This window comes from Haemaphysalis longicornis, unplaced genomic scaffold (assembly GCF_048455015.1).
Source record: "Haemaphysalis longicornis isolate Haplotype H1 unplaced genomic scaffold, Haemaphysalis longicornis Haplotype H1 scaffold_1, whole genome shotgun sequence".
Classification (NCBI taxonomy): domain Eukaryota; kingdom Metazoa; phylum Arthropoda; class Arachnida; order Ixodida; family Ixodidae; genus Haemaphysalis; species Haemaphysalis longicornis.
The window spans coordinates 261,023,246-261,038,991 of NW_027526203.1; the positions used below are offsets into that span (position 1 = coordinate 261,023,246).

General features: G+C 49.0%; 1 protein-coding gene across 10 annotated transcripts in view; it reads left to right on the forward strand.

Moving 5' to 3' along the window:
* LOC144144961 (protein lev-9-like) overlaps positions 1 to 15,746 on the forward strand; it is a 300,769-nt gene that overhangs the window by 13,414 nt on the left and 271,609 nt on the right. For all 10 annotated transcript variants that reach the window (XM_077676523.1, XM_077676464.1, XM_077676468.1 and 7 more), the window contains exon 2: positions 11,371 to 11,461. In XM_077676523.1, the coding sequence (XP_077532649.1) occupies positions 11,371 to 11,461 (91 nt within the window). The remainder of the gene's footprint in view (positions 1 to 11,370; positions 11,462 to 15,746) is intronic.

Here is a 15,746-nt window from a genome sequence, read left to right on the forward strand (position 1 = left end):
CGTCCAGCTCACCTCATGGAAGCTTAGCAGTGGAATTCTTAACCGGTGGAAAAAACAGCATCTCAGTCGCAAGCTAAGAAAGAAAGTCGCGGAGCTGAACCGCGCAATCGAGGCACAATGCTGCACGCTATGTGTGCCGCGGTGGAACGAGATCTTCAACGTAGCCGACGGTCAGATGCATAGCGGGAAAACATGGAAGCTGCTACGACATCTGCTTGACGAAACCAAGACAAAAACACAACAGCAAGACAGACTGGCCAACGTCATCCACCAGGACGTCTCGAGGCATGGAACCAACAATGAATCAAACGCATCAGCGACAAATACCTGCCAACTACACCCACGGAACAACCCGGGCCGTACGGCAGGATACCCAACGATGTCTCGACGGAGACATCGACGTGGAGGAGGTCCGCACGGCTCTGTAAGTCTTCAGCAGCAGGTCGGCGGCCAGCCCTGACCTTGTCATGAACAAGGCGCTCAAGAACCTCAATGACAAGTCGATCGAAAACCTGGCGGATTACTTAAACAAATGATGGAGAGTAGGCACGCTGCCGAAGCAGTGGAAGAAAGCCATGACCATACTGATTCCCAAGCCGCGAAAGCCACCCGGCACGGACAACCTCTGGCCCATCTCGCTCACGTCTTGCGTGGGCAAGGTACTGGAGCCCGTCCTGCTCAACAGGTGGCATGACTACCTGGAACGGGAGGACCTCTACCCGGCGACAATCATCGGCTTGAGACAGCGCTTAAGCACGCAAAATGCAATGATACAGCTGAAGCACCAAATCATTGACGGCAACACCGAAGACCACAAAGCGATACTGGGTCTCGACCTGCAGAGCACCTTTGATAAGGTGAAGCACTCGGCGATCCTGTCCCAGGTCTCCAAGCTCAAATGGGAGTAAGATCCTACAATGCCATCAAAGATTTCCTTACGGGCCGGACCACCGAGTTACGAGCAGGGGACCTTCAAACCCAAGAGAGGAAGCTCGGCAGCACTGGTACGCCACAAGGGTCGGTCATCTCGCCCATGCTTTTCAACCTAGTAATGATCAGGGTGGCCGAGGGGAACAGCGAACGCAAACAGCGAACGCAACAGCGAGCGAACAGCGAACGCAACACTACTCAAACGAGTAACATCCAAAAGAGGCGGCGTGAGGAGGGAGAGCCTAATCAGGCTCATCCACTCGTTCGTTATAAGCCACGTCGAGTACGCAGCCGCCTACCGCAAGTGAATTCAGTACGAGCGCGACAAAATAAGCGTTCTCATCCGAAGAGCGTACAAGACAGCATTGGGGCTGTACAAAACCACGAGCACGACTCGTCTCCTGCAAATAGGACTACACAACACGATCGAGGAAATAGCGGAGGCACAACGCGGCGCCCAGCTAGAGCGGCTGTCTACAACCAGGACCGGGAGACAGATACTGGAAGACCTAGGAATAGGATACCCAGACAGGACGGAAACTAATCTCCCCGTTCCAGGCGAGATCCGGCACAACCTCCGGGTGGACCCAATACCCAAGAACGTGAACCCCGAGCACAACACGGGAAGGACAGCGAGGGCCAAGATTGATTGTAGGGTTTAACACGGCTACGCAACGCAGGTGACGAGGCGCGCCGTAGTGGATGGCTCCGGATTAATTTTGACCTACTGGGGATGTTTAACGTGCGCCCAAATCTCGTACACACGGGCGTTTTTTGCTTTTCGCCTCCATCAGAAAAGCAGCCGCTGCGGCCGGAAATCGAACCCGCGACCTCGTGCTCAGCAGCGGAACGCCTTAGCCACTGAGCCACCGCGCCGGGTCAGCAAGGGCCAAGGCCCTGATCGACCTGCACGCAAACGACAGGAACGCGCGCTACGTGGACGCGGCCGAGTACACCATTCGGAAGAACGGCTTCAGGGCATTCGTCGCTGACAGGATCGGTGTCTTGCGGACGGCCGCCAGCGTGAGATGCACAAAGTCTGCACAACCGGAACAGGTGGCCATCACTGTGGCCATCTCAGACCACGACTGTCACACGGTGCTGTGTGACTCAAGACAGGCCGTGAGAAATTACGCCAAGGGTATGGTAGCAAAGGAAGCGGTACTCATACTGCAGACGGTTACCGAAAACTGCAGAAAAGCGAGTATCAACTGGTTCCAGGCGCACACAGGCAACGCGTCGGACTGCTACGACAACCACAATGAGACTGCACATGCCGAGGAACGAGCATTCATGGACCGCCACTCGGCAGACCGCCTGGCATGGTTCAGCACGAAAGATCGTATGACCGAGTACAAAGAAATAACGAAGGCTTTCCGCTTGGCTGGCAGAACTCTTCCGCCCCCGTGCTCGTGGTTGAGTCGAGAACAAGCCGTTTTATTTAGACAGCTGCAGACCGGCTCTCTGCCCAGCCCGTCACTGATGCATCGCATGCGCCCTGAGACCCTCCCGACCCACAAGTACAAAGTCTGCCGAGGAGAGACGGCAAGCTTCACGCACATCGTGTGAAATTGCACCAAACACCCGGAAGAAGCGAAGTCAGGAAGGATCCCACCGCGACTGGAAGCAGCCGGAGGGAGCGGAAACCCGGGAGATCAGCACTGGGCCGTGCAGCAGGTCATCGAGGCGCTAGCACGCCAGGGGCCCGGCGAGCCAGCAACGGCGAGCGGGGACCCAGCCCGCGCGGAAGGCGCCCCGAAGACGACGTAGGCCCCGTCGGAGCACGCCAGCGCTCACTGGAGGCACAAATAAAGGTTTTCCAATCCAATCCAAATTAAATCCTATCCTATCCAAATGGTGCTGAAAATGGACACGTCCTATGTTACTGTGGTCTAGTGGACAGAAGAAAAGTGGGAGTGGGACTTCTGGTCAATAAAAGCATACTGGCAACATAGACGAACACTGTAGCATTAACGAAAGGGTTACCGGTCTCGTAATTAGGCTTAAGCAGAAGTAAAAACTCAGGGTGGTACAGGGCTACGCGCCTACATCCAGCCACGACGACCAACTAGTCGAACGCTTCTAAGATGTGGAGTGGGCAATGGTGGTGGTGGGGGTGAAACTTTGTTTTCAAAAAGGGTCCTGAAGGACACCTGACCGGTGTCAAGGTGTAGAGGGCATCTCCCACGTGGGGACGGGGAGCCCGAGACTCTCCGCCGCTACGCGGGCCTTCTGGACAGCCCAGAGTTGATCGTTAAGTTCACTGCTCCTGAGAGCACTGTCCCACTTGATCTTATCCTCCAGATAGGAGGCTTGAGTAGCACACCCACACGACATATGACCCAAGTTCACACGCCCATCAGACTTTGAACAGGTAGCAGTTCCGTCGTAGTCCGAGTCGATGTGGCTCATCCTCCAAGGATTGGCGTATGAGTCCGTTTGTAACATGCGGAGAGTGACTGACTGCGCCCTGTTGAGTCCTTTGTGTGGGAGCGCAAATTCCCGTCGATTTAAGTAGAAGTGCTTGGTGAGCTCGTTGTAGGTCTGAAGTTGATCCTTGAAAGCCCTTTGTGGAGACGGGGGTGGTTGGGAGGGTGCGGGGCTGCTGAGTCCTCGCGCCGCCTCGTGTGCGGATTCATTGAAGTTCCGCTGTCCTCCCCCGAGGTCGCCCATGTGGGCTGGAAACCAGACTATCGAATGATTACTAATGTGTCTATCTTCCAATAACTTGGAGACTTTGGCATCAACCACTCCCCTGGCGAAGGCTCGAGTGGCCGCCCTAGAGTCGCTATAAATTACCTTATGTTGAGGATCACGCAGAGCAAGTGCAATGGCCATTTGCTAAGCAACCTCCGGATTCTTGGTAAACACGGAAAGTGCGTTGCACATCCGTTCTTCTGCATCAATGACGGCTATCGAAAAGGCCTTTCTTCCATTTATCTGAGCAGCATCTACAAAAGCCGACTCCGTAGAGGGCTCTCGAGAGCTGCAGCTAGAAGTGCCTTGGCTCGAGACAGTCTCCTTCCTTGATTAAAGACAGGCTGGACGTTTCTGGGGAAAGGACGGACCACGATGGAGTCTCTGATTTCTCTGCTAAGGTGTTTAACACTCTCCTTATTCTGTTCAGTAAAGATGCCCAGAGTGACCAGAATGTCTCTGCCTGCTCTAGTGCCTGACAGTCGACCTCCCTGCGCAGTGTGCTGGGCTTCTGCGATTTCTGATAATGTATTGTGAACCCCTAGTTTCAGTAGGAGATCTGTGGATGCATTGATAGGAAGCCCCAAAGCTACCTTAAAAACACATCGAATCATGGTGTCGAGGCGTTTCTCTTCGGTTTTCTTCCAATTGAGCATAGCCGCGACGTAAGAAATGTGGCATAGGACGAAAGCCTGGATAAGCCTGATGGCGCACTCCTCGCTTATACCCCTACTCCTGTTGAGAATGCGTCGAAACATTCGTAACGCGTGGCTAAAGTAAAAACACAGTATACCGTAGTTATGGGAGACTTCAATGCTAAAGTAGGCAAGAATCAGGCTGGAGACAAGGCAGTTGGGATTAAGGGCAACAGAATGGATCCCTAGAGAAGGCAAGCGTAGCAGAGGGCGGCAGAAAGTTAGATCGGCAGATGAGATCAAGAAGTTGGCGGGGATAAATTGGTTGCAGTTAGCACAGGACCGAGGTAATTGGAGTTTAATGGGAGAGGCCTGTTCCCTGCAGTGGGCGTAGATAGGCTGATGATGATGATGATGATGAATACAATCCAGATACCGCTCTACCTAGTCGCGCGATGATTTCAACCGTGTCTGGCGATAGCAATATCATAGGGTGCTGCACGAAAGAATATTTGGAACACCAAACATCTCTTGTTGTCATGTGTTGTGCATGGCGCTGTGCTTTATCGGGCGCCGGCACGAACAAGTACCACCATGTTCTGGAGCCCGACGTAACCAGTAACACATGACTTTCCGGCGTCGCCTTAGTAACACATACGCTTGGCGGCCCACATGCATGGTTGTCCGCATGCGCACAATGCCAGTGAATAGAACTTGTGCAATAAAGGTCACATTTACTAAATTCTGTACGTACGTTCTGTAGTGTGTCAACGTGAATGTAGGTGAGTGCTTCTTTGTGCGCGTGGAGGGGAATATGGAGGTGGGCTCCTTAGCGTGTTTGGGTAATGGGACGGGGGGTAGAATAATTACAGCTTTGTGGTAGGGGCTTTAACTTCTTTTTAGAAATACATAGAACTCGCTGGGTCTGAGAGTTGCCCTCTCGCTAAAGTGACCATATCCTCGGACCACAAAGCGGGACGGGTGGGGGGGAGGGGTAAGGAAGAGCGTTGCAGAATAACATGAAGGGACACTAAGGCTCAATAATGCAACTTTGTTTTAACTGAAAGATCATTCGCTTCGTAGTTCTCTCGGGCTTTGTTCAACTAGAAACCATGCGTTATTTGCTGAATAAGTATATAAGTACTGAAGCACGTCCACCCACCGTTCGTCAAAGGCAGAAGAGTGTACTGAATGGTTTGTTGGTACACTGTAACTTCAAGAAAAGAGCTCAGACATTGGAACTAAGCAAGAAACACACAACAGTTTCTTGCTTAGTCCTGCCTTGTGCGTTCTTTTGTTGAAGTTCCTCAAACGACTTCTGTTGGGCATTTCATTCCTCAAGCTTTTCATTAGTGACACTGGGCTTGATACCCGTTTTCCACATTTCCGGCCGAAGGCGGGACAAAACACCGTCCCACAAGCAGGCTGCGGGACAGCGGGACCACAGCAGCAAAATCGGGATGCCTGGTCACTTTACAGGCTATCGTAAAAACGTAGTATTATATTATTGCAAATACACTTGACACAACGTAAGTGGCACATTTCTTTCGAAGCCCACGTGTTCGAAACGTTGGCTGTCGACAAGAGTTGGCAGTCGTTTTTCCTGCTCCCTGGTTAACTGTCATTCTGAAATTCTGCGTCGTTACAAAATTGTCTCAGAGGCAGAACTTGGAAAACTGTTTTAAGGGAAAGCCGTTTTTCAAGGATATGCTACCATACATGCATGCCCGTGTATTTGAATGTGTACAGCTTACAGGAATTGACAAACGCTCTGACTATTTAATGTTTGATTAGCTATTTTTTGTAAAAAAACAGGTAAATTTGAGATGATTTCCGTGTAATCTCAAGGTCGAAGCATGGTAATGTTTTAAGAAATGTCGCTCCTCTCCCCCCCCCCCTTAATAGCTTTACTTTTGACCTGGGGGGCAACAAATGTTCTCACACTGGTGAAAATTCCGAAGATTGGGAAGATTCCGCCAACGGCGTTTTATGCCGAAATTACTAGCATGCATGTACAAGAACAGGGAAGCGAACAAAAGTTGAATTTAAAGGCTTGGGTGGGTTGATTCCTCAGTACCTACGAAAAACAATGCAAGGAGCGACACCTAGGAAACACAAAGTGCTGACTGTTTCTCCTATTGGCGGTGAGCGCGAACACAGGCGGCGCTGCGAAGCGCGCCTCCGTGACGTCAGCTTAGGGATTCTCGCATTTGTCGTCTGCTTCACTCAGGATCGCTCTCCCTGCTGTTTCTTTGCGCCCGGTCAACGTCTGATGCTTGTCCGCACCAGAATTGGCGTGTGGGTAACTTTTTATCCTAATAATAGGCTTAAAATCGCATACACTAGCTCATGGTGTCAATTAAAGTATAGTTTTGGATACCGCTACGGGAGAAACATTGCCGGCGCCACCCCATTCCTTGCGAAGCGCGAAGAGTCGGAGCTAGGCGTCAGCTTCTCATGTAAGCATTCGAACAAAAGTAACAGTCAGCTGCTAATAACCGACAACAGCGAAAATGGAAGACCAAAACAAATTCTAGGCCTTCAGGGCTGTAGGCTTTGGCAGAAGGCATCACGATTCCCGGTAATCATATGTAAGCTAAAACAGTTTTTGCAACCTTGCCGAACGCTCGAACGTGTTTTGTTACATCACTTTACGTTGTCAAGGCATGAACCTTTGCCGACGTGCACTATAGACTGCAAAAACTGTAGGTTGAGTTCCAAATAACCCAGTGTGTATATACGCGCGTGCTGACTCTATACCAGGTATCTAACCAGTATGGAGGTTTATTGAGCAAAACGAGTCACGTCTTCGTTAAATTTATAGTAACACATATATGTTTGTTAAGACCTGGAGGGATATTTCGGAACATTTTGCACAGCCATATCTTCCCGATATTCGGATATGCGTTATAGGAAAACTGCACTCAAGAGGAGGAGGAGGAGTAAGGGGAGGAGGGGAAAACTTTGTTTAACAATTAAATCGATCTGGTTAGTGCGCCGGGTCCTCAGTCGAGGACAAGAGAGTAAAAGTAATTTTCTTCAAATCATAGAACGTCATCCCGAGTAGAATAGGATTTGTTCTTCGTGCCTGGAAGGGTTGAAAAGCAATAAAGAGCTACTTGGAATTCTTCGGTTTCGAGTCTTGTAATATATGCATGTATACTATTTATTACGTTAGTTAGCGAGTATATCATGCCTTCAACACCGTAATCATGTCATCATTGTTCGAGTTGAGAGTCAGTTTGTTATGATAACGATATAATTACAATAGAAATCCGGAGCACAAAAGCCGCCTTCGAGTACTGTGGACCACGTTGTTTAGGGCGCGATCGCGGTGGCGCGTAGCACAAACTTTCTCATTGTATTTGCATGTGAATAAACAAAGCACGCTGCGGATATGCACCTTCTTGTACGCAGCCGTAATGAAAGCCAATTTGTGAAGAAGGGAATGTATGCCATACAAAATGAAGGAAATATCCACACGACCTTTGTGAGGCTCCCAAACATCCCGAAACCTTCTAATAAGAAGTTGGTGACGGCGCAGAAAAATTAATGCGTTGGGCAGAAAAAAAAGCAAGAAACATTAATCCGATACAAGACAACAACGAAAGAAACAGAAGAAAGCCGCTTTATTTCCTGTTGTGCGATGAGCGTGTAGAGGCCGCTGCTTGGTACGTAGTATTAGACTATTGAGTCTTCATAGGAGCATCTCGAAAATACTGCAGGGAAGCCTACGCATTTTGAATACTTATCGAGAAGCTCTGATCGCTGATCCTCTCGAATAAGCAAGAAAGGACGAGTTACACACGATCTTCTGACCGATACTCTGAAGAAAGTTGTTCTCTATCTCTTCGTGTGTTGCAAACTTGTTGGGGATAAAGCTTCAAATTATTCAGATGCGTCAGAAGCTGGCAAAATAACTGAGTCGCTAGAAATACGCTTTTTAACAGCAACGAAGCGGGCGATTTCTAGCCCAGGCACTGTTGCCCCTCACAAGCGGAGTGTAACAGACGACAGCGGCGCGAATCCCTAAGCCGACGTCAGAGCCAGGTGGCGCCACTCAAAGATCTCACCGCCAATAGGGACCGGGCAGCTGGACGGGGTGAGCCACCACTCGGCGCTCCTCTCACTACTGGAATGGGATGCAAATTGGTGTATACGCAGCCTTCGGTTGTTTTTGTCATGTTTGCTACGGTGCTTTTCATATTTAGGTGTCGTTGTGAGCGGATATGTGCGGGGAAACCAAGTCTAGGCAGATGTTATGAATTCTTAGGTGCACTAACGGCTACATAAACTCGTCGGACGCTTCTGGGCAGAATTCTTATGGGCGCTTTTTTGCGGCGCTGTACACCTGGCTCCACCAGATTTGAGCACAAATAAAATACTTTGTTTTAGTATATATTTCTACCCCTATTAATTATTTCCACTGGTTTCAATGACTACGGTGTCCACACCAGCCTTAACGCTGGGATATCCGGATACGTGTGTTTTGAAGAGAAAGGCCCTTAAGTACGAGTTCAATTACCATGTGGCCTTGGAAACGTCATGGCAGTTTACAATTTCTTTCTGTAACCGTTACTTTGTGCCTTCTGTTTCCATGAGAGGCAGCATTGGAGCCTCAGAGCTGGAGCAGCACTTCGGCGTTTGTAGTGGTCATTTTATTGAGAGTCAAAGTAATTCAACCACCCAGCATCCCAAGCTACAAACCGTCACCCCCCTCCCCTTCCAATTTTACCACCACTGTGAAATGAAGGCTGGCACCGATAAACGCCATAGGCGCTAAAAAAGATGGTAGAGTGTTTACGTCAACGAGTGGTTTTAATGCGTAGGCATTCCAGGCCGAGTACCTCAACTCGAACCGTATAATGCCTTGTCAATAAATTTAACGTTATATGAGTAAATGTAAATCACAGAAACAAAAACAAAAGTATAACCAAACGGAACAAAAGTCACCCAGTTTGGATAGTGGCAGCCGAGTCTGCCAAATGTGGCAACCACCGTCCGTTGCAGAAAGCGTACAAAAATAAAAAATATATTAAAAATATATTATAAATCGCAGTTGTGCGTGCGTAATTGTGCGCTTTCATGCGTGTCTAAAAAGAAAAAAAAGTATCTCTGAAACTGAACTGACGTAATCAACGTCTATTCCTATCTCGCGCTCTCACGTGATTAACTGTCTGGATTTAGGCATTTAATGCCTCCGAGAAAATGCAAGGTTGGTGAAACGGAAAAACCGCATAGGAATTCTTACGCATTAATAAACAATTCTCAAAATTTCTACCTTTTTTTTATTGCGTGGCCTTTCTTTGGTCCTACAATTTGTGACAGCATTTTCTGTGCACCGCAAGCGAAGCAGTTTCTGTTTATTCAAGCCTAGGTGGCAGCTTGTGGTAAAACGTGACCGCGGCATTCAGATGGGAAAATGAAGGCAGGTTTTTGGAACCCTCCTTTCTCTCGTCGTTCATAAACGCAGTAATTGTTTTTTGAAACGCCATTAACCATCTAGCCAGCAATCAAGCCTTGTTACAGGCATAAAGCAATGCTTTCACAACTCAAGCAATACCTTTCTACTGCCATGCGGTATTTATTATAGAAACGATTCCCGATGGTTGTTGCATACGTATTTGAGGGAAATTAATTACGTTTCTACCGCAAGTAACGATATTACGTAGCGTCGTCCCTCAGCCTTTTTGGGGTAAATCTTAGAAGGTACCCCCAACTTCTTTGTCTTTCGCTCGTCCAAAACGGCGTTTCTTCATCAACTGCCATAGGCCAGCATCGCAGCCCACTCGGATAGGCTGCCCATGCCGGCTTTTCAGGAGCATGTACCATATTCCTCGATGCGCCAAACTTCACGCAGGGAAAAATACTCGATGAGAAATTGGCACGAAGGAAAGAACTTGCGCTTCCACTACGACTTCCAGCTAGGCGCATTTGCAATCCTTGAGTATGGGCATAAATTATAGACACGTGGCATGTCTCGTAAAGCTCGTCTCTACTCTCCGTGTGCTTATCTAGGATTTGCCTGCCGCACCACAGAAAACGATAGAAACCATGCACAAGTACGTCCAGCCATAGTAAGAAACTCTATGCGCCCAGCGGCCCGCCACCGGCTTTCCATAGACGAGCGTTTAGCCACGGGCGGTGCCGTAGCCACGGGCGGTGCCGTTCGCCGAAGCGACGGTGGTGCCGTACAACGGCCGCCCGGTCCCTATACAGGCGTTCTTTTTGGCGTGGTATGTCGATGTTTTTGGGCGCAGCCCTGGGGTGAACCGCGTTGTCGGCGTAACGAACGAACGATGGCAAGACCGACGAGTGAAAGAAAAAGCGAACGATGAAAGAAAGCAAAGGAGGAGAGTGTCGCGAAATAGGGAGGGGAGGGCGGTTCGCCATGGCGGCGTGAGCCAGAGCTCTCCGAAAGTGTGCGGTGGGGGAGGGGAGGTGGCGGTATGCTGTGCCCGCACGAGGCGCTCGACAGAGCAACGCTTGGCGTCCGCTTAAACGTTCCCTTAGGGCGCAGTTCGCGGTCCCTTCCTGAGACGCACTTCGCGCCGCCGACGTAGAGGCTCATCATCGCTGCCATCGAGAGAACCCACGAGAGTGAGTGCTGCCTCAGCGCACTGCTGCTGCGCGCAAATATCGCATTAAGGAGTATTGTAATCTCCAGCCATTTTTTTTTTGTAGTGGACCATCAAAAGAACGCTCTCCCGCTAAGTTGGCCACGGCTCTGTGCACACCTGACCTAGATGCGCTAGATGCGCCGTTCCCGCAAAAGCCGTGATCTGTATAGCATAGAGAGCGAAATAATGTTTGACTGAAGAATGCCGATGAAGCAAGAAAGAGGAGTGTTCGTCTCCGTTACGAGGCAACGCCCATGGCCGATGGGCGTGTGCAGACCTTCGCACCTGCTGCCAACAGAGATGAACCCTCTCCTTTCTTCCCATTCTTTATTTTATTTCTTGCTATTTCCTTGTTCTTGTTCTTGCCTGTATTTCTTGCTCCTCGTTCGGCTGCATCTGCTTGCTGCTGTCTGTCGCGGGCTTCCGATCGCCTTCGCACTACCACAGCATTAACTGGTGGAACGGCTGTCGTTTCTTTTTCCGCGCAGAGTGCTCGGAGCCAAGAAGCATGTACATACACCACCTAGTGCAGGGAGAGAACGATTACACCGACGAGTTTGAAATAGGCACCGAGCTGACGTAAGTATGCATGAGTGATTTTTTTATCGAATGCAATCAAACTGTTTACTCGGAAACTCCTGTAGATCTGCTTCACCACAGTACAATCGAATGAGCGTTCTCTGGGGATAACCAAATAAAATGGCCGGTTGATAATTCACAGCGTGTGGTTAGACGTTTAAAAACAGCACAAGGAATTTCGTGCGCACGATACACAAAGTGCAGGCAACGAACGGCTGTTATCAACTTGGAATTGGTGACTCAAACATTGAAATCGTAGATAAGGTGAAACAATTAGGCGCATTTACCCACAAAACATGTCCTACGACACGCATGTAAATTACCTTACGAGCTCTGTATCAAAGTGTGTAGGTATTCTAAAAAAATGCCCATATTTTCTTTCTGTGCAGGTGAAACTGATAATTTACAACGCCCTATTTATGTGCCCTATAAATTTTTTGTTCTTTTTTTGGTTTGGGGTACACTGCGCACACCGGCACTATTAAATTATATTTATTACAAAAGCACGCCATTGGTCATACACCTAATACAGAATACTTCCCACATACGAAACCACTATTTAGACTTTTTAGTTTCCTGGATATCCACAGAAATCAGTCCAAGACCTTAGCTGCTCTCATGCCAAGATGATTTTGACTCTCGTCGCGCAGGGAGCATTCGATAACGTATACCATCCCTCAATTCTGGACAATATTGCATCTACACACCGCGGCTATCGAATATACAAGTGAACCTAGCATTTTGGGAAAAAATATCCATTCATAATAATCGATCTCTTTCAAACAGTCATTGCACTCAAAAGTAAACAATCCCGTATATAGCATTAAGAACCAAGAGTACTGCCACATTCAATTTTGTCCGGCTGAATATGGTCGCCCAATGCTGCGTTTCACTATTTCCCACGCAGGGAACACTTTAATACGTCAGAACATAGTTTTAGAACCGTATGCTTCGAGTAATCTTCTCCAATCTTTTTTTCTGTTTTAACATTAGACATTGCTTTCACAGGTCAAAATGTGAAGTGCTAAAACTCCTTAGGGTATTTCAGTTAATTCGTTGGTAACATTTTTAGCACACATGTATTGCGGACCTTGATTATAGATATGCTTTTGCTGAAAGCATATAAAGAAACATCGGGTATATTTTGTGGTGTTACTTTTTAAATAGCACTGTAAAATACATGTAAATAAACTTTAAAATATACGCTTATCAAAACTGTTTATTTATGTACAGCTGTTCTGTGGCCGTAGTGCTGCAAGGGTAGCTTGTCCACGACGGTAGTGTACGCAGGCCTGGACAGAGTCGGTAACTTTATCTTTTTGTCCTGTTGTTTGTAAGGCGGACTAGTCTTCTTCCCTAAAGGGCGGCCAGCAGCCCCTGTTCATTGGCGGCAGTTACAGGCAACTGGACGGCCCGGAGGTGGACGCTTGGGTCGAAGCTGAGCAGCATGGTCTCCCACTGCTCATCATTCGTGATTTTGCGACCTTGTTGGGTCGTCTGAGTTCAAGATAGTATAAGGGATTGATTGATTGTAGGGTTTAACGCGCCGACGCAACGCAGGCGATGAGGCGCGCCGTAGTGGAGGGCTCCGGATTAATTTTGACCACCTGGGGATCTTTAACGTGCGCCGAAATCTCGTACACACGGGCGTATTTGCTTTTCGCCTCCATCAGAAAAGCGGCCGCCACGGCCGGGAATCGAACCCGCGACCTCGTGCAAGATAGTATAAGGGACAAGTCTGCCCGGTCCTTAATGCCTGAATACTGGACAAGGTAACAGTGACTGTATGCCACAGGGTTTGGATCCGTATTTGATTGGAGAAGGCACAAAGCCACCGATTAACTTTTTCTTGGGGATGGAGGCGAAAAGCAAAAACGCCCGTGTGTACGAAACTTCGGCGCACGTTAAAGATCCCCAGGGGGTCAAAATTAATCCGGAGCCCTCCTCTACGGCGCGCGTCATCGCCTGCGTTGCGTAGGCACGTTAAAGGGGCCCTAAATAGGCTTCCGAATGTCGCCATTTCAATCGCGCAATCGCTAGAGTACCCCTTCAAGACAACGTGTACCAAATATTACACCTCTGCGTAAAGCAGGAGCCGCACAAACACGAAAAAAAGATTTCACTTCCTCCCCTGGCTCACCAACCATACCTTGCCGCCACACTTGCGCGCTCTGACGCAGTTCTTTCCGGCTGTGACGCGCCTCTATGACGCACGAGACACTGCCCAGTGCGGCGCCGCGAACGCGAACCACAGCGACAGCGCTCACCGTGCAACCGGAATCTGGTGGGCGGAGCATGCGCGTCGAGTGCTAAAAAAAAAAAAAAAGCGCGCGCAGGGCTTGGCGCAGCCAATGACTGCACGTACATCAAGGAAGGTGATGGATTGCCCTGTTTCTCTCGGTGGTCTTGCGCCGGGTCGATGACGTCGCGGCTTCCACAGTGCTTCGGAGGAGCTACTAGAGGAGGAGAGCCCCAGGCCTTATGGGTGGCCCCTTTTAATGAGCGATAACTCGGCTAATACTTAACGCATTTAAACAATTTTTGCGGGATGACGTTCCTTGGATAGTACTCCAGTGACTGCGCACGCAAAATCGTAACATTTGGCAGCCTATTTAGGGCCCCTTTAAACCGTATACAATCAATCTATGAATGGACGGGCCGGGGGATACCGGGCCCATTCGAATCTGTAGTGGTTAGTGATTTCCCTGTACGAGACCATGCGGTACTTTCCCGACCTCAGCGGAGGCTGTTCGGTGGCTGGGCATGCGAGTCTTGGAGCCGTTTTGTGAGCTGCCTCGTTTCCGGGGAGGGGGATACTGTTCAGGTGGCCATAAAATCTGAATTTTTCTCAGTTCTTTGAAATTTACCAGAGTCCTTCTTGCCTCCGGTGATATGAGTTCCTTAATAAAATTTCGAACTGCTGTTCTAGAGTCAGTTATTTTGAATTTAGCTAAAGTTGAGGCCATTGTAAGTGCGATAGCTGATTCCTCGACTGTCTCGGATTCTGTGGTTTCGACCGTTTCGTGCACGATTTATTTGCCAGAGCCACCTACCGCAGCTATGGACATCGCATCACGCGAGTGATATTCTGTTGAATCGACGTATATCACGTCCCGAGAATTTTGAAATCGTTTCGTTTTGGTTTTAGCTCGCTCTTGACGTCTTCTCTCGTTGTGCTCCGGATGCATAATTCTGGGCAATGGGAGTATTTTGACCCATTCGCGTGTTTCCTGCGGAATGTCGACTTTGGTGACTTTGTTGTGACGAATTGTTAAATCCTAGTGAGTCGACAATACGCCTAGATGTAGAACTGTGGGTAAGCCTCTCTTATTGTGCCACTATGTCGGCTTCTATAAGCTCTTCCAGGGTGCTGTGGATTCCTAGGGCTAATATTCGTTCGTTAGACGTAGAGGTAGGTGACCCGGGAGCTTGCTTGCATGCTCCTATAATGATTCTTTCGATTTTCGACTTTTCAGTACCCCTGTAAGTTAAGGTATGTAGCAACGTATACTATAAAGCTTACGACGAAAGCATGCACTAATCTTATGACGCTAGTTCCCTTCAATCAGTAATGCCTGGGGGCTATCATGAGGTGGCTTTGAATGCGGTGTGTAGTAGGGGCGTGCGCTATGGCGATGTATTCAGCGGTACTCGGAAGAGGTTTCATGATACGTGGCTTCAGTTCGTGGTAATTGTGGAGTCGAGAGACACCATTTTGGTGCGACGGTCACGTTGAGTGCGAGCAATATCTGTATATTGGACGTGTTGACATCTGCCAAATTTTCCTTGTAGCGCACGGACATTGGCTAGTCTTCCCCTTCTGTGGCGATGTGTTGGTGCATGTGTCTCGGGGTAGGGGGATCGGAGTTCGTTCATGTACTCAAATGGGGATCGGGTGGGGTGTGTCTTCAGCTGTTTGGGAAAGTAACGCCAGGAACACGTGAAATAGTCAATTTTGGGTATAGGAGTATCCCGGATCGTCAGAGTACGCTTTGATGTGGGTGCACGACATTTACTTCATGTTTGCGATCGAAGCATTAGTAGTGCAGACTTTTCGGCTGGGCAGCCTAGCCCTTGGGGTATGAATTATGTGTTGATGGCATTTATAGCTCGTTGTAGGTTGTCTTGTAGGACTCCAACTGACCCCTGAGTTGCCCAGAGTGGAATGTTATCGGATTAGGAAGCGTGGTGAAGGTCATAGATGTGGTCGAGTTCTACGGGTTGGTGGAGCGAAGCAACATTGAAAAGTAGAAGTCATATAACGGATCCTTAGGGTGTGCCACGT